Source organism: Pterocles gutturalis, unplaced genomic scaffold, assembly GCF_000699245.1.
Source record: "Pterocles gutturalis isolate BGI_N339 unplaced genomic scaffold, ASM69924v1 scaffold4436, whole genome shotgun sequence".
Classification (NCBI taxonomy): domain Eukaryota; kingdom Metazoa; phylum Chordata; class Aves; order Pterocliformes; family Pteroclidae; genus Pterocles; species Pterocles gutturalis.
The window spans coordinates 101,392-122,712 of NW_010102807.1; the positions used below are offsets into that span (position 1 = coordinate 101,392).

The 21,321-nt window shown below is 41.6% G+C and overlaps 1 protein-coding gene across 1 annotated transcript in view; it reads right to left on the reverse strand.

The window, feature by feature from the left end:
* Positions 1–21,321, reverse strand: part of CEP112 (centrosomal protein 112kDa) — a 164,719-nt gene that overhangs the window by 80,504 nt on the left and 62,894 nt on the right. Inside the window, exons 18-19 of the mRNA XM_010086425.1 lie at positions 20,305–20,412; positions 8,264–8,446 (exon numbers count right to left, since the gene is read on the reverse strand). Coding sequence (XP_010084727.1) covers positions 8,264–8,446; positions 20,305–20,412 — 291 coding nt within the window. The remainder of the gene's footprint in view (positions 1–8,263; positions 8,447–20,304; positions 20,413–21,321) is intronic.

A 21,321-nucleotide genomic window follows, 5' to 3' on the forward strand; every position in this document is an offset into this window, starting at 1 on the left:
GGACAAGAGAAAAAGCATACTCTAAAAAAATTAACTACTTCATTCACAATGCATAGCACCTTAGGAGGTAGTCACAGACAGGATATCCTAACATCCATCCCTGGAAAAACTATGGAGTAAAACTCCATGAAATTAATTTCCAGGCACATCGGGAACAGCCAACCTGGATATACCAAGGGCAAATCATGCTTTACCAAACTGATTGTCTTCTACAATTGAATGAGTGACTCTGGGGAAAGGGGAGAACTATCAATGTCTTCTGTGTTGACTTTAGCAAGGCTTTTGATATGGACTTTTATAGCATCTGTATAGTCAAACTGAAGAGACACAGACTGGGTGGGTGTACTGCAAAGCAAGCGGGGAACTCACTGGACAACGGGGTTCAAAAAAAATTCAACAGGCAAACAAGTGGCATTTCTCAAAGATCAAGTGGCACTGATACAGCTCAACATCTCCATCAAAGACCTGGACAATGGGACAGAATGAGTCCGACACTGCGGATGGCATCTCTCGGGGGGAAGTGGTCAGTATGTTGCAGAGCAGGGCTGCCATTCACAGGGACCTCAAACTCTGCAAGCTGGAGGGAACAGGCCACTAGGACCTTCAGGAAGTTCACCAAACCAGGTTTATTCGGCCTGGACAACAGAAGACTAAGGAGGGATCTAATCTCTGTCTTCAGCTGAGTGTAAAGAGGAATTGTAGAGAAGAGAGGGGTAGATGTTTCTTGAAGGTGGCAGTGAAAGGACGAGAAGCTACAGACCCAAGTCGTAACAATAGACATTCCAACTGGACATAAAGGAAAAGAAGTTTCACAATGGATTAGTAAAGAAGTGGAGTGGGTTGTTCAGGGAGGTTGTGAAATCTCCATCATTGCCAGCTTGCAAAACTCAGCTGGACTTGGCCTTGAGCAACATGATGTCATTTTGAAGTTAGACCTGCTTTGAGCAGGAGGTCGGACACGATGACCTCCAGAGGTCCTTCCAACCCAAATTATTCTATGATGCTGTGAAAAAAACCACTTCAATCTGAATCCTGATCTCCCATTAGAGAATGTCCCTTCAGCCACCCAGTGGAATGTTTGAAGTAGGTATCGCTGCTGTTTGCCAAATTGCTGTACTGGTTCTATGGACTAAGAGAAGTCAACTTCCTTCTATTCAACAACTCTCTCAAGTAAACGGCAAAATAACACTAAAAAGCAACTTTCAAAAGAACTAAAAACCATTAACAAAGAATGTTGTAAGCACCCCCTTCTCTGTACAGCAGACATTTGCCAAACAAGTTTAGTTGTGATATTTGGAACCTAATGCCATAGAAACTACATTCAAAAGAGAAGATTTAGACTCTTACACTTGGAAGTAATATCAATAAGCAACTTCAGAGGCTGGCTTTGCCGTACGCTGAACTTCAAACAGAAAGTGCACGCTCCTTTTATTTCAAAATCAAGAGCTGATATTGTAAGTTGACCATTTCTGCAGAGTAAACGCAGTATTTCTGCCTCTCTGCTTAGAAATCATGTTACACCCTCTCAAATGCTGCAATTACTATCACCTAGTTAGTGTTAACTAATGTTCTTGATCATTTATGACTTCAGCATTCCTTTATATAACTTGTATTTTAAAATAATTTCCCACCATGTACAGGTTATTATCTATTAATCATTCATTGTAACCATCACACACAAACCCTACGTACAAAGCCACGCCTAGTGTATGTATTACAAACTGGCATAAAGATCCTCTACCCTGCTGATGAGCAAGACAGATCTAACTTTTTCTCAGATAAATTATTCTATATTTCTTAATGTCTATGCAGGAAATAGTCACCATTTCCTAAATAAGGAGTACTGATATAAAATAAAATTACTGCCACATGATATACACCCTGCCCTTACACAACTGAAATTAGCTAGCCCACTTTTCAGCTACCAATATTTAAAATTGAAACAAATTTTTAATAAAAAAATGTTAATTACAGTGTAATAATAACTACCACATATATTCTATTTCACATTATATAAACAGAAAGTCCATTTTGCTGAAAAGAACTCCATCTCAAATCACAGTTCATATTCCGTGATGAGCCAGTTTCTATGGCAACTGCTTTCTCTTTTACATACACTGTAGACAGCACAAAATGTCAGTTCTCTCCTGAGCTAACTTAACGTTTTTAATCAGCAAATGATAATTTATGCACCATTATGTATGGCTTCCAAAAACATCTTTAGTATATATTTCCAATGCGGAACAGACAAGTATAAAAGGACAGAGGAACAAGTCAAGTCACCCCTCCTGCACTGAAATCCTCACTGTCTAATTTCAGTCATATCGTAAAAAGTGAGAGCCAAGGAAAAATGTGGAAGAGATCATAGATGATCACCCACTACAGCATGAGAACACTTTGATGGTTCCATTAAGCGCGGAAGCGGCAGATGTTTATAGCTTGTTCAACAGCCTTTTGAAAGGCATCTCAAACAGCAGCAGCGGCTCAGAAGCGGGGACCAGCAGCAGAGTGCTTGATGCAAAACAACAAACGTGGCACGGTGCCTTCATCCCAGCAGGGACGGTGCCAGGGAGGCCCTGACCCCACCTTGATGGGGGTGTTTGATGGAGGGGTCCCTGAGCCCAAACTCTCTGTGCTTCAGTTTTGGAGCAAAGGCTCGTTTTTGGCTCAAATCTCAAAGATTATGTCTATGCCGCAGCCCAAATTTTTCCCACACCTCCTCTGTATTTACAGAAGTCCGTCTGAAGCTAGCTGTGCTGATTACCAGAGCCCCATATGGGACAGCACTGGAGTATTTCCCCAGGAAACTGGTGCATTTGGCCATTTCATTGAACTCCCAACTTCCCAGCAATATTATGAGTTAAAGCCCAGTTTGAGTCTCTACAGGACCCTCCAGCTGACCCTTGATTTTAGCAGATATTCCCCATCAGTGGGATCAATCCCTGAGTCAACAGACCATGAACAACAACCAAGGAAAACCATGCAAGTGCGGCAACAACTATTTGGTACTTTAAATATTTTACATCAACAGTCATGTCCATTATCCTGGGTCGACTGGTGGTAAATTAAACATGCTGCAATAGAGCCCAAAGCTTTTGTTTAGGAAAGGCTAAAAGGGAACGGCTGTCTGTCTGCAGCAGTCCGCCTGTCAGCCCAAGAGCTACTCTCAAAGTAAAATACAGCAAACAAATATTTAGATTGCAATTCCATTTCACTTGCCTGCAGAGAAAGCCTGCATAGCAAACAATGCATTTCTGCTCATGCCAAAGACATCTTCTATTGAGAAAAGAAAGTCAAAGAAAAAATGAGTCATAGAATTTATTTACTCAAAATTGTATACAGAAGTGACTTCAGTAGCACCATCACCATCTGAATGTTTCCCAGGCTGTATCCATCCACACGAAGTAGAAGAGTTGATCAGTGATTTATCTGTACAGTGACAATAGGGTCTTTCAGATCAAAGTTTAACAAAATCTCCTATTGTGAAACAAATGCTCCCGAATTCCTTCTGTATTAGTACAGCACTGAAAAGTTACTGCCACAGCAATATTATGCATGATTTCTGTCTGTGTGTAGTGTTGGGGTATTTAGTTATCTTTAAAAGTATATAATATTTCTATTATTTTTTTCTGTATTTTCTCTTGTCAATAGTTGATAAAGCTCTTCATCATAAACATGTCAGTACCACACCACTCCAGACTCACTACATATACAGAGGCAAAATCAATCTCTTCTGCTCCCCCACTTTGTTGGTACAGCAATTATCTGTACAGAACCATAAACATATACCAAGGATTTGCTGGAATTAAAATAACCATCATTGCTGGAATGAAAATAATGATCACTACTATTTTTTTTTTTTTTTATTGTTAAGAGGCTCAAACAGCTCAGAATTAATTCAGACAAACCCAGGTTAAAGCAACAGTTGCAGAGAGACTACGGTTTACAAGTGCAAAGAAGCCAATTTTCGAGAGGAGAAGCCAGGAGAGAAGCGAAGGGATGCTCTGTACCGAGAAGGTAAAGCAAACCAGGATGGTGAAGGCCAAGGGGATTACGGGAAGTGCAAAAAGCAAGAGAGGATAAAGGGAACAGATACTTCAGCCATGGGAAAATACCTGGTTAGCTCTTCTCGCCCCCTCCAGCCTGCTCTTTTTGTGTAACAGCTTCCATTCGCAGCGTGTGTGTTCGCGTGACTTCAGAACGGCTCCAGGTCTCCCTTTCCCAACCAATAACGGTTTATCGAGAGCCTTAAGACACCCCCAAACACCAGGGATCTTCTCGTAAAGCAGCCTCATTTCTGAGAGCATAAACCACACATGGCAAAATTAAATACGGTGACACCAGTGACAAATACCGGCAAAACGTGTCTCGGCGTTCGAGCTACTCCTGACCCAATTACGAACGGATGAGGACAGCGGACCTGCCAATTATCGCATAACAGAACCTGGAGAGAATTCCGTTTCCTTGCAGAAACCCTTTCCCTCTCGCTTTAGTGTAAAGCACAATATTTGAAGTTACAGGGGTACATTATTATTTTTTTTTTCCTTCTTCTTGCCCGAAGGTCAACGGTCAAAGAACAAGCATGAAAATGATCCAACTTTGTACAGCAGCTGGAACATGAAAATCTTTGAGCTGGGTCAGGGCATGTGTCAGATGTTGGGGAGAGAATGACATCCGCGGGATAAAGGGAAAATACAAGGGTACAACTGGCACCACCGCCCATCGGGTGTCAGTTATTCAAATTTTCGAACCCTGCTATCTTATTTCGCAGAAGCAAACTAGATGTTTTATTCTCTGTAATCAGATCAGAAGGCTTGCTTCAGAAATATCGCCAACTCCATAGCAAGGCTGATTTTACGAAAAGAAAAGGAAGATCTCTATCATCCAAGGAGTTTCTCGGTTTTGTGAACTCATGTATAAACTAAAATTATTTACGGAGGTGGGGAATGAACGAACAACCAAGCTGTAGCTTAAAAATGCTCCTAAATCCAGACAATATAATAAAAAAAACCCAAAATTAAATAGAAGTAGTGATTCAAAATTATTCTTTTAAAAAAATCCAGTATTACCAGCTACTATTTAAAGAATAACAATGTTATGGCAGTTCATGGAAAATGTATAGGATTTAAAAGACTACAAGAACACAGCATGGCATAAAAGCCTTTGTACTGCTTTGACTTTTATTGACCTACATGTCAAATTACTCCTCCCCAAGCATTACAGCCCTAGGTGAAAAAAAATCAAAGCAAGCCTCCTAGAAATGGATAAATCTAAAAGCTAAAGCGGAATGCAATTGTTATCCAGAAATTCATCAGCAATACTAAAGGTGACGCACTAAAATCAAGTTCCTTTCCTGAAAATACAGAAAACTTATATTTCAAAGCAGCAGTAACATTGTTTTATATTTAATTAAAATTCAGCAACGCACTGAAATCCGAATTTTTATAATTCTGAGTAAAGCGTTAATAAATGTATTCATACTTGAATAAAATCTAACCCTGTTGTATATTATCTGTCACAGTAGCCGAAGACCTGTGTGAAAAGGGAGACCTTGGATACGCAATGAAAAAAAATTAATCTTTTCAGTAACAGTAAAATAAATCATTCCACAGTACTCAGTCATAGCTGTCTTTAGTAATATAGTAAGAAACACGTATTTTAGCCATCCGCTACTCTTTCATACAGAAAAGGATTTAGGAGAGAATACCAGTGAATACCTTTAATAACGGGGCTTTCGCATCATTCACCAAACATCGGACAGATAGGTCCTTCAAACCAAGCTACTTGTATGTGATTAACACTAATCATGATTTAAGTTTTTTAAAATACCCAGCAAATCTACTTTTCATTTAGCGAAGCAAAATGGCCTCTTCTCCTCTTTCATCGCAGCTTCACCGTAATATAAAGCAGTCCTAAAAATTAACTGCTGTCAAGCACGGTTCAGATTGAACAGGTTTTTAAAAAGCTATTTCTGCATCAAGTCATTAATCACTGTGATATCTTTGTTAAGAGACTGTCAAATGTTTCATAAGGGACATCGGCCATTAGTCACGTTAGAGGTCCAAACCACGCATTTTAGTAAATATATGTAAAGATTAAAAAATTTTGTTAAAAATGTGCCATCGTTCCACAAGAAAGACCAGTATAGTCTGTTGAGCTCAGTGCAAAGACAAAAGTGAATTCGAATACAAAGACCAGAGGAAGGAACGAAGAACGATTTAGTTTCCAAAAAATGGAAAAAAATATGCGTCCTTGAAAGCTGATAGATTCTTACTAGAATTTCAATAAACAACGGCTCTTCCACTCAAAGGCAACCGCCTTTTCTTCCCTGATTTACATGTCATTCTCATGGCAACAACATTCAAATGACTGTACGGAGATATTCAAACTACAAAGCAAAGCCCTGTAAAAAGGCCAAAGTTGTTGCTGTTCAGACTGTTCAGATTTTCCTAATAGCTGCGATAATTTCCAGCTTTCTACATAGCACCTGTCGTAGCGTTATATACCCCACTGCAAATAGAAAACACGACCCAACTTTGGGCTCCAAAGCCAGAAAGGACCCACAACAGAACGAAATAGAGAGAGATGCTCACAAGGTAACTCCCAGATTCTCTAAATTTGCTTAAGACAGTCCCTTTACCTTTGTGTTCAGCATTAGACAGAGCAATACAATAATTGTAACAAACGCTGGCGTGTAGGCAGAACAATTCTCTAGCATTCTAAAACTGCTTTCTTCACCTGAGTGCTACAGCTCTGCCTTTGTACGCGACACAACATCAGGAATGCAGGTGGGAGGATGATACAACTTGGAAAAGGCACTTGTGAATGTGCATCTGTCTTGGGCCAAACTAAAAAATGCAAAGATAAAAACCAATCCTTTTAAGAATTTAAGTCTTTGTTCACTCTTGGAATAAAGTGGAGAATAAATGGCAAGGTTTAATTTTTAAGAAGCCACCTGAATATCCTGAATATCCTGAACATCCTCTTCACAAGCGTTCATACAAACCGTAATGGTGGAAATGGAGAAATAATTCTCATCCTCCCCCAACAAGCTGTTCCTTTTCCAATAGACTTACTTAAGGCAGATTTCGATACAGTCTGAGTCGTCCAAAGGTTAAAAAAAAAAAATTAAAATTAAATATTCGATTTCACTTAGCTACACTACAGTTGCCACTAAAAGACACAGCCTACCAGTCTACGGGAAAGCAAAGTGAAAACGCCTCAATGTCAGAGTCTTACATCTCATAGGGAAGGCGGCGGTGCGCGGAAAACATATGTCGTTAAAGATGCCTTACCAAAATGTCCAGTTTTGGTATAAAATAATCCATGCATGATAAGTCATTCTAATGCTGATCAGTAAAGATTATTTTCTGAATACTCTTTAAACTGCAAAACCACCTCATTTTTTTAAAATATTGCCACTGCAGGCCTTTTTAATATAGGCTCTTAGGAAAATATACCATGCCATCCTTACAAAATATATTGAAAAAAATGCAATAAGATGGTTTTTTGAACTGAAAACTCATAAAGATCATTTTCCATGCTGACAGTGCGCATTTCATCCAGAAGTTTGAAGAGTCAAATGCTACCCCAGCTGGGGGTTATTCTGCCAAATGGCTTCCAACAGTGACCACAGAGATGGAGGATGGGAGGGGTGCATGTGTGTGGAGGAAAATAAACGTGATGGCAAGCAACCCCAAACCCACATCATCTTATCATATAGCCGACACATGTAGCCAAACACACAATGCAAATCTAGATGACAAAACTGAAACAAAGAGACATGAACAAAATGAAATAAAGCCATTTGTGAGTTACCTGCAGAGATTTAAACCAAAATAAAGCACACGAATGAAGCAGATATAATTCACATGGATTTGCCCAGGAAGGAGAAAAGGAGGGGTGAGTGTGAGGGCTGGGGGGGGAGAAGAACAGATACCTTTTTTTCCCTAAACAAATCCATCATGAAAGAAAATGAGACAAGATTATAAATAGGCCGAGTTATAGCGCACCATGGGATTTTTAATCTGGCTACCTGTGGTTTTTGCAGTTAAAGCCCTATTCAGCAGTGGGAAGGGAGGGGGGCAAGCGGAAAAAAAAAAAAAAAAAGAAAAAAGAAAAAAGAAAAACAAAATCACGTTTATGTGCCAGTTTCGCAAATGCTCACACAGCGTGCATCACCAACAATGCTGGCAATCAGGAAACACGAATTATCAGCATTTTCTAATAAGCGTTTCACCTTTCAAACATTATTGATCATTACCTGCCCGTCTCGTTTCCTGCATTCTTGAGTTTTACTCTCGTGCTCTGCCATGGCAGCGCGAAGCTGTTTTTCCAGTTTCTCGATTTCCCGTTCATGGTCTCGGACCAGGCAGTCCTTCTCTGCGTTGTGCTGCTGGAATAGGTGCGTCTTCTCCTGTTCATGCTCCAGCTTCAGCTCCACTATCTGATTGGACAGGGAGGAGTACAGTTCATCAATAGAACATCCTTGTCGTCATGACAACTCGTCTACAGCTTAATTTTCCCCTTAATTTCATCAAGTTGGCAATTTTATTTTTACGTCACTATTACCTCACCTTTTAAAAAGCCACCGTTAGCGTGACAGAATTCCTCCAGACAATTCCAACAATGGAGACAACCGAGCAAATCCAGCGCATCCTTAACCAATTTGTTGGTACAAATGTCGGAGCGTACCAAAAAAAAAAAAAAAAATTGCATTGTCGCATTCTATGTACGGTCTCCCCGTATCCTGCTGCTGCTCATCAGCAGCGCTGAGGATCCTAAATGGTTAATAGACAGCCTGCTTCAGTATACACACACAACCCCCCCACCCCAGCAATTACATCTTTTAAAGATTTCTTTACGTTTTCCAAAGCGAAACGTCTTCCTTCGATATTCCTCAACGCTGTTGTATATAGTTGTCTTTTTTTTTTAAATTAAAAAAAAAAAGAAAGAAAATTATAAAAAACAAAGCTCTATTATCCCGTTGTCAGCTACGCTATCCCAACATAAACAGATGTATGTGTTCCAGAAGGGCACCTGCTGTGCCGCAAGCTTGCACCATGATTTCATAAGAAGCCCTCTATTCTCAGGATCCTTTCCCAGTCCGCACCACACTGGATGCTGTGACCTTGGCCAGTCTTAGCCCTCTCCCCGCTAGACTGAATGGCAGCCCGAGACCAAGGGCCTGGTTGCCGCAGCTTTGATACTAATCCTCCCCGCCTGCGCACAATGGCACCCTACCTGGCCTGCACACTGGAGCAGCCAGGCTGCCTTTGAAGCAGGTGATGAATAGGGACGGCAGGAAGCCGCTTCCCCACTGAACTCCGGGGCCACACAGCTGCTAAGAACAGTCACTTGGATTTTTCTTCAGTTTTGGTGGATTTCGGAAAAGGGAGGGTGGGAAGGAAAGAAAAGAGGAGAAGAAAAAAAAAAAAAAGAAAAGAAAAATGCTCTTATCATGAAGATGGTGGGTTATTTTCAGCGTGAGAAAAAAAAAAAAGCGAACGGGAGGAGCCGGCTGTGTGCGTTGGGAGCGCCCCGGCACCTTATCTTAAAGCTGTAGCATTCAATTCTGGAATAATATTAGCCGCTGGCGTGGCTTTCGGGTTTGAAATTTGAAGCGAAGTAAAAAACAATGTGTTTTCTCAAACTAGAGATCAGCGTCTTCCAGGTTTAAAAGTGAAATATGGCAACTGCGCCGCAGCCCGGAGCATCCTTCCAAAAATGGAGCAAGTAGAACAGATGCAATATTCTACGGTTTAACATATCTACATTATTTAATAATACTAAAGAGCTCATTAAGAGACGCCTCGAGTCCCTGAAGGAGTCAGCCCCCCAGGAGGCAAACATTATCTGTGCTGGGCCTGGGATCCTCACGCAAAGTTCTTTAAGTCAGGTTTTTGCCCAAGGTTTGTGTACAAAACTGGTTTCTTTTCAGATCTCCTCTGTGTCCTTAGTGTGCCTGAATAAAGAATTGTTCCTCTCTAAAATAATTGTAAGGGATTTTGTCTGAGCTATGGGAAAAAATGTTTGGTGGTTTTTCATAAATCAGATTTGATTAAAAATAAATCGTGTCAACAAGAGAGGTCTTTTTATTCAAACATTTTCTTTTCTTAATTACTGGATTTTCAGCTGATCGCGCCATGTAAGGTCTGGGGTAAGAGAGTCTGTTGTAAGGAACTTCAATTATTTAGGTTTTCAGTTTTTGAACTGAAGAGAAGAAACAGCAGCAGGGAGGGAATGTGTGCTGGAAGGGGCAAGGGACAGATCCTGCTTCTTCAACCATTTTCAAGCTCAAAGACCTAGAAACCCATCTTCCCTAACAGATATTAACAATTACCCCACATTCGTAACCAACAAAACGTGCGGTCCCGTACAAACAATGTGAAGGGACGGAGCAGCCATTCGACTGGTGAACAGCTCTTCTCGAAACCGCCACCAAGCACCATGGTTTCTTCCCCACTCCTCCCTCTCTTACTCTTGTATTGTTTTTGGGGTGGTTTTTAAAGGAAAAAAAAAATTATGTAAACCAATAAAAGGGAAAAAAACAACCCTACGATGTTTTTCAGCGTTGGGGTGGTTTTTAAAGGAAAAAAAAATTATGTAAACCAATAAAAGTGAAAAAAACAACCCTACGATGTTTTTCAGCAACAACAAGACTTCTTCATCACAGGAAGCTCCATGAAAACTGTATAAATTCTCCATAAATCAGTATGGATTCTGTCCATCAAGGTGGAGAGCACGTTTGTGAATATACAGCAAACCCACCTCCTTTAAAAATTGTATCGTGTTGAGATCTTTCTGCCTCTACCCCTAGATACTTAGCACTTCACCAGATCACAGTCTGCTCAAATCCAGCGGATAAGTGTCTAGAAGACAGTTTTAGGTGCTGCACATCTCAGACAGAGAAGCAATGTGTGATATTCAACGGGGATTAGGGGCAAACCGAAAAGACACATCCATTAAATAACGGTGTGTGCCCCAGGTCGTATTCATTGTGGCTTCGCTGTTTCTTCACTTTGCCCTCCCAGAGATGAGATTCTCTTATTCTCTTCCCTGCGCATCTGTTCCTATCTCCAGCCATCCCCTGGACACTACACCAAGCAGCACTGTCCGACCCCGTACAGCTGTTCTTACCGTAAAACACTGTTATCACCGAGTAACACAAATATTTTAAAATTATGACCTCCTGACATTAATTCTTCATTTCTAAATTCTCTCTGCACCAGTATGACAGAACCATGTCCAAGGCAACAGCCAACAGCTGATTTCCTAAGCCACCACCAGAATGATCCCATTTATTTTTAAATTCCTGCTTTTGAATTAAATTTAACAATATTTACTTACACTTGCAGAGAACAGAAGAGAAAAGAGAAGACAAAATTCCTTAAAAAAAAGCTAAAACCAGACTAATCCAAGAACCGTGACCATCTTTTGCTCTTCCCTAGCATGAATGCACACGCACCGCCACACAAACCCGGTGACGCGGATCACGGCCACCCTACGCAGGACACCGCCAGCCACAGCTGCTGCGAGCGACGGCCTTTAACGGTGCCTGAATGTGGAGATGCTGTAGCACGACCTGCTAAAACGAGAGGCAATCTAATAAAGACCCAAAGCGAAATCATGCTGCTGCTAGCGCTGGTTCAGTTTGTACGTCTGAAGAACAACGATCTCCAGTAACGATCTGCTGATTGCAGAAGATATTTTCAGAAGCCAAATACTTGTGACACAATCAACATCAGCAAATACCTTTTTAGAGTCCCTGATATAGACAAGACCTTCTACTGTCCAGTTTTTGCTTTTACATCACACCCTAAGTTTAGGCTTTTCAATTTTAGAACAATTTCGACTTGTTCTCAAGAACAAGTATGCCTTTGAAATTCTTTTTATAGCCCCCAAAGGAGGGAAGGGAAATTAGCTAGCTCACTGCCTCTTTGAAAAATGTAGCTGCTACAATAAATATTTGACACCAGAGTATGAAAATTCATGTAAATTTATGTTCACAATTCCAGAAATATTGTAAGTAACACCTATATAAAATATAGTTTTGCATGGCAGGATGATTTTATGAGCGCTATTTTGGCCTGACTCAACTTCTGAGGGCTGGAGAAGCCACCAATGATTTACGTGTGTCATGGCAAAGAACTGAACTGAACTCACTGGCACAGCATGCATACAGCACAGCTCTTTTGCAGCAATTCTGTCTTATAAGCATTTAAGAGTGTTTGTAAATCAGGTGTCTTCGTTATCATTACAAGGCTCAAAGCCAGCCCTAACCTCTGCCCAGCACAGCACAAACCACAAGATCTATCCCCAAATTACAACTCCAGTAACATCCAGCATTTTCTGCCTCTAAGCCTATACATAAACGTGCGTGTTTCACGAGGATATGGGGATTACCCATCTCCACAAATACACTGCTTCCGAGAGTAATCTGATCGAACAGGCTGGAGGATCGAGTGTTAATCACGCTGGGCTCTGGCTTAGCATAACTTTGGGCAGAAGAGAGGAATCTTCACTGCGAGGCTAGGGAGCATACCACAACTACTTTGCAGCAGATAAATTAAATGGATTTTAAAAAGACACATTTTTTTGAGATTTTGCCATCATTTGGAACACAAAGTACTCCCAAGATAAAAGGGCTGGAGTGAGCTGAGGGCAAATGGGACAGTGAAAGATACCTCAGCGCAGAACCACATATTGCCACTGAAGCAGCAAATGCACACAGGGTAATGTACATGCATAGCGAATGCATTTTGCTTTCTCTTTCACTGCAGGCTGCAATAATTTAATTGGCATGAGTGTTTCCTGCTATACTTCACCTTGTAATCAACAACTAATAACTGTATTTCAACAGCAAAAGAAGAATTGCAAGAATTTCTCTAATAGAGACGAGCTGGTCTTCAGCCAAACTGCAGTTTGATTTATCTTCCCCACTCTGACACTACACCTGAGCGTATATTAAATGATATACCTGATCTGTAAGTTTCTACTTACAAAGGACTTTCAGAATTTTAATATTTTTCAAGTATGGGCAGCACAAACCTCAACCCAACCCTCCCATCTTCCCAATCCTCCTGCCAGGTGTCAATTTGTTTTTAAATCACCAACATGCTGGAACCGAAGTTGCTCCTGGGATTAAATCACACGTAGAGCTGCGATGAGGGTCGGGAGGTCCCGCTCCCCTCCCAGCCCACCTGCTCCAGCAAAGCCAACGCGGTCAGCAAACAGAAATGTATTTGTTTCAAACTGATACACCTTGAGTCCCTGCAAACGCCTGTTTGTGGCAGGCTCTGGTGGCGAATTTACTGTACATAGGCTTTGTTTAGGGATTCAGTTTAGCCAAGGACCCTCTTTGAACACTGAGAACCGGCTTCAGAGGCATTCGCAGCCCGACTGGTGATGACTGCAGGCACCAATTTCTGTTCCTGGAATATTCTCCCCTCGCCCTCCTCCCCCCCATATTGATTCTGTTGACTATACAGGGAGCTCAGGCTTTTAACTCGGAACCACAGACCAGTTAGATGCCTGAAGGAGACGGTGTCAATACCCATCCCTCCGGTGACCAATTCCGCAAACAGCAACAGTCCAGCCAGCAGGCTGCCACCCCTCTGCGCTGGGAGGGCTCACTCCTCTCCTCCTCCCATTTGTGAGCTTTGGTTGTACCATAGAGTGAAAAGTTGATGCTGATGATTGAAGAAACTATTCCTCAGATATTCTGCGCAAACGGCATTCATCTGTGCGTGAGGATGGTTCAAAGGAAACATTTATGCATCCTAGATTAATTTATTAAATGAAATTTATGCAGCTTGTTGCTGATGACATGAAAAATTTAGAGCCTCTGCTCGTGTGCTCATTTGACCTCCACGCAAGAACAATTTCAATTATCTGAGACTACAGACAAAGAGGAGAGGAACAAAGCTTTTCACAAAGACTGTGTCCTTACAACTAAACCGGCGTACTAAAAATGGATCACGAATCCCTGAACAGAACCGGACTGTTTAAAGGACAGCTGAGAACCGCCTGGAACATCGGGCTGGCTGAGGAACACCTCAGCACCTCTGCAAATGCTTTCTTCACTCGAGTGGGTAAGAGAATGGTCAAAAAGGAGCCAGAAGAAACTGAAAAGGGAGAATGAGGCCAGAAGAAAAGCTGGGATATAAGAGCAGAGGCAGGAAAGGCACGGGGACAAAGCCAGCTGAGCATTAAGCTTGTTATCTCCATTGGTGTGTCCGGCTGAACGTCTCCAAAGACTGCAGCATGACACCAGAGGCAGAGTTTAGGGGGGGGACGTGTCTCATGATGGGACTGATGATGTTCAGAGCAGTTCTGACCACAAGGCCAGCAGCTGGAAGATCAGAACTGTAAACCCAACGCATCCAACACAGAAGCAGCATCCATCCTCCCTGCTTCCTGCCCTAGGACAGCGTGGCCCCGGTCAGCGCAGGAGCTGATAAGGAACGCCAGCTCCTGGAGACACCTCTTGCTCAACGGACCCTATGCCCACAGCACCCCTCCAACAAACCCCCTCCGCAGGACCTGCCTCCCCAGTGCTCCCCGTCCACGGCACTACACGACATTCCTCAGCCTCAACAGCTCCAGGGACCATTGCCCGGGCTCTTCACAGCCCCTCACAAATTCCTTTATTTCCCTGAGGAGCTTCCTTTCCAAGTCCCATCCCCAAGTCACAGCAGTTTCTCGGTTTCACGCTTAAACCCGAGGGCACAGCCTTGACACCACTCTTACACAAACCGCTCTGGCTCCGTTTCCCAGAGAGGACACGGAAATTCTCAGTGAGACTCTTCCGAACATGTAGCTGCTGAACTCTTGAACGTCTGAACTACGCAATGTTTATTACAGAAACACACTTAGAGTAGGTCTTTAAGTTAAAAATGAAAAACCCATGCAGGTCAAAACCACCCTACCTTCAGAAAAAACCACACCCAGGTCAAAAGTACCTTACCTCCAGCATTTCGAGGAAATATCGCTAGGAATTTAAGCAAAAGCAAAACATCATCTCAGCCTTGATCATCCAAACACTGGTGAGATCTCTCAGCACAAAGTTAAACAGCAAAAAATTAGCAGGGGAGATGCCCAACCATTAAATGTTAATCCAAATAACACTTCAGAATATTTTTAAGCAACTGAGCATGAGATACAGCTTGGAACCTTAATATTAAATGGTGCTGCTAGCGCTGAATGTTTGGTTTTAAATATATACACTTACGTTTAGAAACAATGTTCATGATTACAAAATTCATATTTTACCCGAGATAACCTCACATTCCTCTTTAAATTAACCTCAATAGAGAGTTCTAAAAGACATACAGAAAAGATCTAAACAATATTCTTCCTCTCCTCCTAAGAGTACTGTCCTCTGCTCCAGCACGCTGCTGAACTCTGAACAACGTCCCAGCACCACCCCAGATCCCTGTCCTTGCGGCTGGCAGGTGAGATTACAGCCATGGCTTGTTTCACTTTTAACCAGCTGATTCTGCTCATCTTCACCTCTCTTTCTTTAACAGAATAAGGCATATTTAACCTCAACCACACCTTTGTCTTGCTCCCAACTTAAAGCGTAGACTGTATCTCTCACCTTTAACATGATTTCAAAGCGATTTTGTTAAATATCCAGCCAAACGCCTCTGAAGGTGATTGCTCCAACTTAAAGCGTAGACTGTATTGTATCTCTCATCTTTAACATGATTTCAAGGCGGTTTTGATAAATATCCAGCCAAACGCCTCTGAAGGTGTCCTGGTTTTTTCCTATTTGGCTAAATAGGACAAGAAGACAACCCTAACTATTCCTCCACAAGTTTTACAGAAGTCAGAAGCCAACAATAGGTGTCACAAGAAAGGATTTCCTGAGCTACGGGCAGATTCTTCAGCTATCACGTAATAGGTTTCCACTTTGCTATGGAAGCATGGATAATTATTATTTTTAAATGGAATAAACAGAGTTAAAGAAAAGATGAACCAGCCCAGAAAGCTTATTTATACACTCAGATTGGCATCTCATTTCAGAAAGTATGTCCATAGCTCAGCACGTAACACCATCCCGCTATGATAACTCATCAGCGTTTCCCAGGGCGTTCTCCCTGCTAGGAAGATGAAATTTCACAGCCTTTGGCTCTCTTACCATTGCATCTCAATTTGTTCACACTCACTGAGTCATAGCACTTCAGCAACTATTTATAGAAAAAAGGGTGTAACAGTGATCTATAATTAGGGTTTTTTTTAAAAAGAAGGACAAGCCAATATAATTTAAACATTAACATCTCCAAAAGCTCACTGAAAGTGCTCCATTCACGAAATTTATGAAAATCTGCTTGAAAGGAAGGTGAAGCCCAGCTCCACCACGAGCGCTCGCCCCGAGAGAGGTGCTCTCAGAAAGCGCCCAACCGATGTGGGTATGGGGGGAAAAAAAAGCCAATTCATTAACTTTTCAGTCGCATTTGCCTGCCTTAAATCTGTTATTGCAAAGTTTGGGCACATGCTCTTTCAAACACTGGAGCTTGTTGAAAACGATTTCAGCAGAAATATTTCCCAGGTATTTTGAGCTAAACTGAGGATGTAATTAGAAAGTAAGAAGGGGAAGAAAAAAAGAAAAAAAAAAGAAAAAAAAGGGAGGGGGTGCAAAAAAACCAAACAACCTTTTTTCCTGTGCTGCCGGTGCCATAAAGCCCAACTAAAGATACTGGGACCATTTCAAAGGCAGGAAAGGCTGAGGCCTTCGCTGTGGCGTCCACTGGCTTTGAAGTGCCGAAAGCAGCTGCTCCCAGCAGATAGGAACTGTGGGGCTGCTGGAGGGTTTTTTTTTTTTTTCCTTCAAAATATACTTTCAAATCTAACAGCTGCAAGTAGAACAAAGTTGAGCTAAAGTATATTTAAAGAAAAAAAAAAGGCACCAGTTTCTCTCTAAGAGTGTTCTCAGTGGATACTTCAAAAGAAAGTGGCACTGAATCAGATGAAGCTGGAACCAGGGGTGACGTGTGACGGCTGAAACCAAACACTGCACGATGCAGGACTTCTTTGCTGTATTAAGGGATTCAAACCCATACGAAAAGTTAACAAAATATCAACTGCCATGGTTTTGTGTGGTTTTTTCCTAATTCATTTTCAAGGAGAACTAAAAAAAAAAAAAATAATTTATCAAGATATATCAGATATACAAAAATGTCCCTGCTTTCTGCAGAGGGGTTGGACTAGATGACCTCCATGGTCCCTTCCAACTCAAACTATTCTATGATTCTATGATCTACCAAGATATCTAATCTGTAGGCAGAGTGATCTTTCAGCCCCACAACCAACAGTCCGCATTCACATCAGTAATCTCGTTTAAATCAATATTCAGGGAGAGTCTCCTGAAGGGGGGGGACCATTCATATCAACCATTCATATCAAGCAGAGAGGTAAAAACCCAGCTCTCAAGTTCCTGTGCTTCCAAGATGTTCCTCAGGTTGGAGAACTGGATAACACATCAGTTCACTTGGTTCTTCGTGAACAACTTGATTCAATTTATGGGCAACGAACTGTCCAGCATGCTGCCAGCGCTGCCTCTGCCACCCGCCATGCCAACACGTCTGAAGGTCCATTTTCCTTCCCTTCCTGTATAAATTCCATTTGACAGATTCAGACACTCAAGGCAGACCATCTCAAAGCAATTACCATATTTCCCAGGTAGCTAAAGTATCCAGATTTTGGCTGGGTGCCTGTTTCCCAACTGGAAGTCCGCTAGAGCCCTGCTGGAACGCACCACCAAACCCAACGTACGGCTCGATTTCAACGGTTTAAATCAGTCTCTTCCTCCCCAGGTAACAACCAAAGGAACATGCAGTAAAACAAGGCGAGGAAAAGTCTGCTTTAAAAATGGTTAAGGAGTTCTGAAGCATAAATAGGGAGTAATACAGAGAAACAGAAGCTGGAAGTACTGAAAGGCAATTTGAAGAGTGGAAGAACTGAGCTCATACCGCTCTGCGGCTGGGCTGCAGGAGCTTTGTACTGCAGCACCGACAACACTAAAAGCACGCCGCTTCCAACGATAACCCACTGCAGTCTGCAGGAAGGGTCACATATTTTTCATGTTCGCAAGCTTTCAAAGAACATTCCAAATGAAGTACAAAGAGAAATCAATTTTTAAAAAGGGCATAAACAGGATTCCTCTGAAAATTCTTCTGAGGCTCTCATTGTTTAGCTGGTTAATGTTGAAACCCTTTCTGTGGGTTTCAGTGATGTCTCATGAAGTCTAGCTGTTCTTTCTTACAGTAAAAAGTAGTTATCGCAAATAAAATAAAAGTGAAGCGGTAAACATCTCATCTTAGTGGAAAATGCTCTCACTGATGTTTACCACAATATGAACACTGTTACAGAATACCAGTGTAAAAAGATTCACCAAAAAACTTCTAAGTGTCACATACATTTCTTGTTTTTGTTTTGTTTGGTTTTTTAATCAAGTCTCCAGAAGGTCTGAATAGAATAGGCATGATGATACAACAAAACAAATAAAAAATAAAGCATGACACTACCAGTGCGTGCATTAACGTTTTTTAGTGCACAAATCCAGCAGAGTAGCTGGCAGAAGATTCTATCTATGGCTTGGGAGTTCTTGCCACGTATACTAAAAGTACAAAAATTACTATTTGTAGGTAGGAACAGGAATGTCAGAACATCTGACAAACTGCAGATTAGTATTTATCTCTATAGATCATGTGCCTAAACCTGGGAACAAAGTCCCTGAACAAAGGCTTACTTTGGACTTTAAAGACGCACCACAAATTATGAGAGTTGTAAAAAAAAAGTGAACCAAACATATTGCTAAAATGATATGAATATAAGATTCCATAAATTAATTTACCTAAAGGTGGACACCCAACTAACCCCAACACTTCCCATCGTCCTCCCTTCAGTATGTCCTGACACCATCAAACTTTCTCACCTTCAAGGCAAGCACTTATTGCAACGTCTTTCACATGAATAAACACTTCAAAGAAAATCTATCGCCATGATTCCATGGCAGTGACTGCGTTTGGGATTTCTAGCCTTTATTCCACAGATTACACTAAAGCATGACAGAGAGGTAGGATTCGTCCTGTTCTTTCAGCAAATGAGGTCATGTGCAACACAAAACCCGTGAAACAAAGAAACCAACCCCAGTATCTCTGCAACCTTGACTATCCCTGAATCGTCAAATACAAGAATCATAAATAACATCAACAGAACACCTGTGGAGATAGATACATCTCCCTGTGACACAGGACAGCCGCTCACCCTTCGTCAGGTGACAACCCAACTAGTGATGTTGACAATTCTGAGTGAGGATAAGACTTTGATCTGAACCAACAAACTCTCTTCTATTGCAATCTCACTTGAGAGCCATGCACAAAACACACGATTGTTCCTCCCAAGCACAGGCGAACATCTCTCTCAACACCCACCGAAGGGATCCCCTTCCTCAGTTCCGTGGAAAAGCCCCTACCAGAGGGATCCAAGCAACAAGCCAACTGCAGTATTTCATCCTCTCTCCAGACCAGAAGACAAACAGCAATGGAACCACATTTCCCTAGTGGAAATGTAAACTTGGATCCACGTGAAAACATTGATAAGGGAGAGCTTTAAGCTTATGGACTAACCGTATCATTGCCATAAAGCAATAAAAATTTGTCAATCCTTTAGCAGGCATCGCCAAACAGACCCCACTCTAGTTTCCTGACCAAGTACCACCTCACCCAAGTGTCTGATGGGCTGTTTCAGCTGTGCAGCTCCCAAGCCTATCTCATGCAATAATTTTGCTTCTATTTCTGTTCTTCCCTTTACACTTTGCAACACAACTCAACTCAAATTTCTTGTCTCCACCCAAATGTTTCCTGAATATTTCCCAACCCTGAAATTACATTACAATAAAGAAAATCCCTATCACCGGGCCAAAACAAGCATTCATACGAACACTCCCCATGTTCAACATGATAAAAAGAATAAAACATTGTTTCTTGACAAGAAGAAAAACAGATAACGCATTAAATAATTTAATCTGGCCATTACAAAAATAGGTGTTGCCACCTATAAGCCTGGGAAACAATTTGAAAGAGTCAGAGGTACAAAAGATTGCAAAGAGGAAACGAGTCTTTTCCATGTAGACTCCTCCCCCTCTATCCCCCTTCTGTAAACTCTGCACACCTATAAATTTAGTCTTTATACAAAGAACAGCAACGCACGACGAGAACAGGATTAAGCCTGCCACAGGAACTGTTCTACATCTGCATGGAAAGCCATCCCTCCACCCGAAGGAGCAAACCCACTGACCTGCTGCTCATATCTCTGCTTGAGCTCTTCCAATTGCCAGGAGAATTCTTTGGCTTGCTTTTCCCGGAGCGATTTTGATCTGCTTAGATCTGCTTCAACCTTTTCCATCTACATGGTAAAAGAAAGGGAATATTTAATTTTTTTTAAAAGGCATCGCTTGAAACATTCTGACGTTTCTACAGTTGTTTGCAAACCAAAGACACGAATATAACTTGCCAAGAATGATAATAATGCTATTTGTATGGAGTGAAAATTAATATTCAGTGAATATTGGATTATTAGTTTTTTAAGGATATAGTGATCACCTACACCCTGCCACTTCGCCATTACAAAGCATTGTCTCTGTTTTTTTCACTTGACAGTGGTGAGCATCCCATCGAAATTAAGTGAGCATTTTTTCTAGACATATTTAAGACTCAAATATACTTCACTTAAAAACATATTGCCTGTGGAAATTCAAGGGAAATCACGTGTGAGTCAGTGCACAAACTGCACATTTAAAGTACGTTTACATTAAATCAGTAAAATAACTTAAAAGAGAATTTATTTGGCTGCAAGTAAAGTACTCTGAAGATAGTCATCGCTTATGAATAATGAGTCCCACAGATTCCAGCACACAGCATCAAGGAAGCTATTTCATAACCCAATTAACAAAGGCTTTTGTATCAAAAGCACAACTGTTGGCTGTACATCAGGCATGTTTCCAGGGGAATACATACATACATACACAGAATACTATGCTGCAGTGCATACATCAATTATTTTTAGACCTAGGTCCCAACACAAGCAGCAAATAAACAATCTCCCTGAAAAGAGAGACAAGGGGGGTAGCTGTCAGGAGGACCAGCGCTGCCACAAGTCCATCTGCTGTACCATGAGAAGAAACACATGAAATTCCTGAACCACGAGCCAAAATCCTGTTTGGCCTGAGGGAACACTCGGTCTTCAGCAGATGTCTTTGCCAATCGGCCTGGACATCACTTCTAAGCCAGGGGAAGAGGAGAAAAGGCAGAAAGC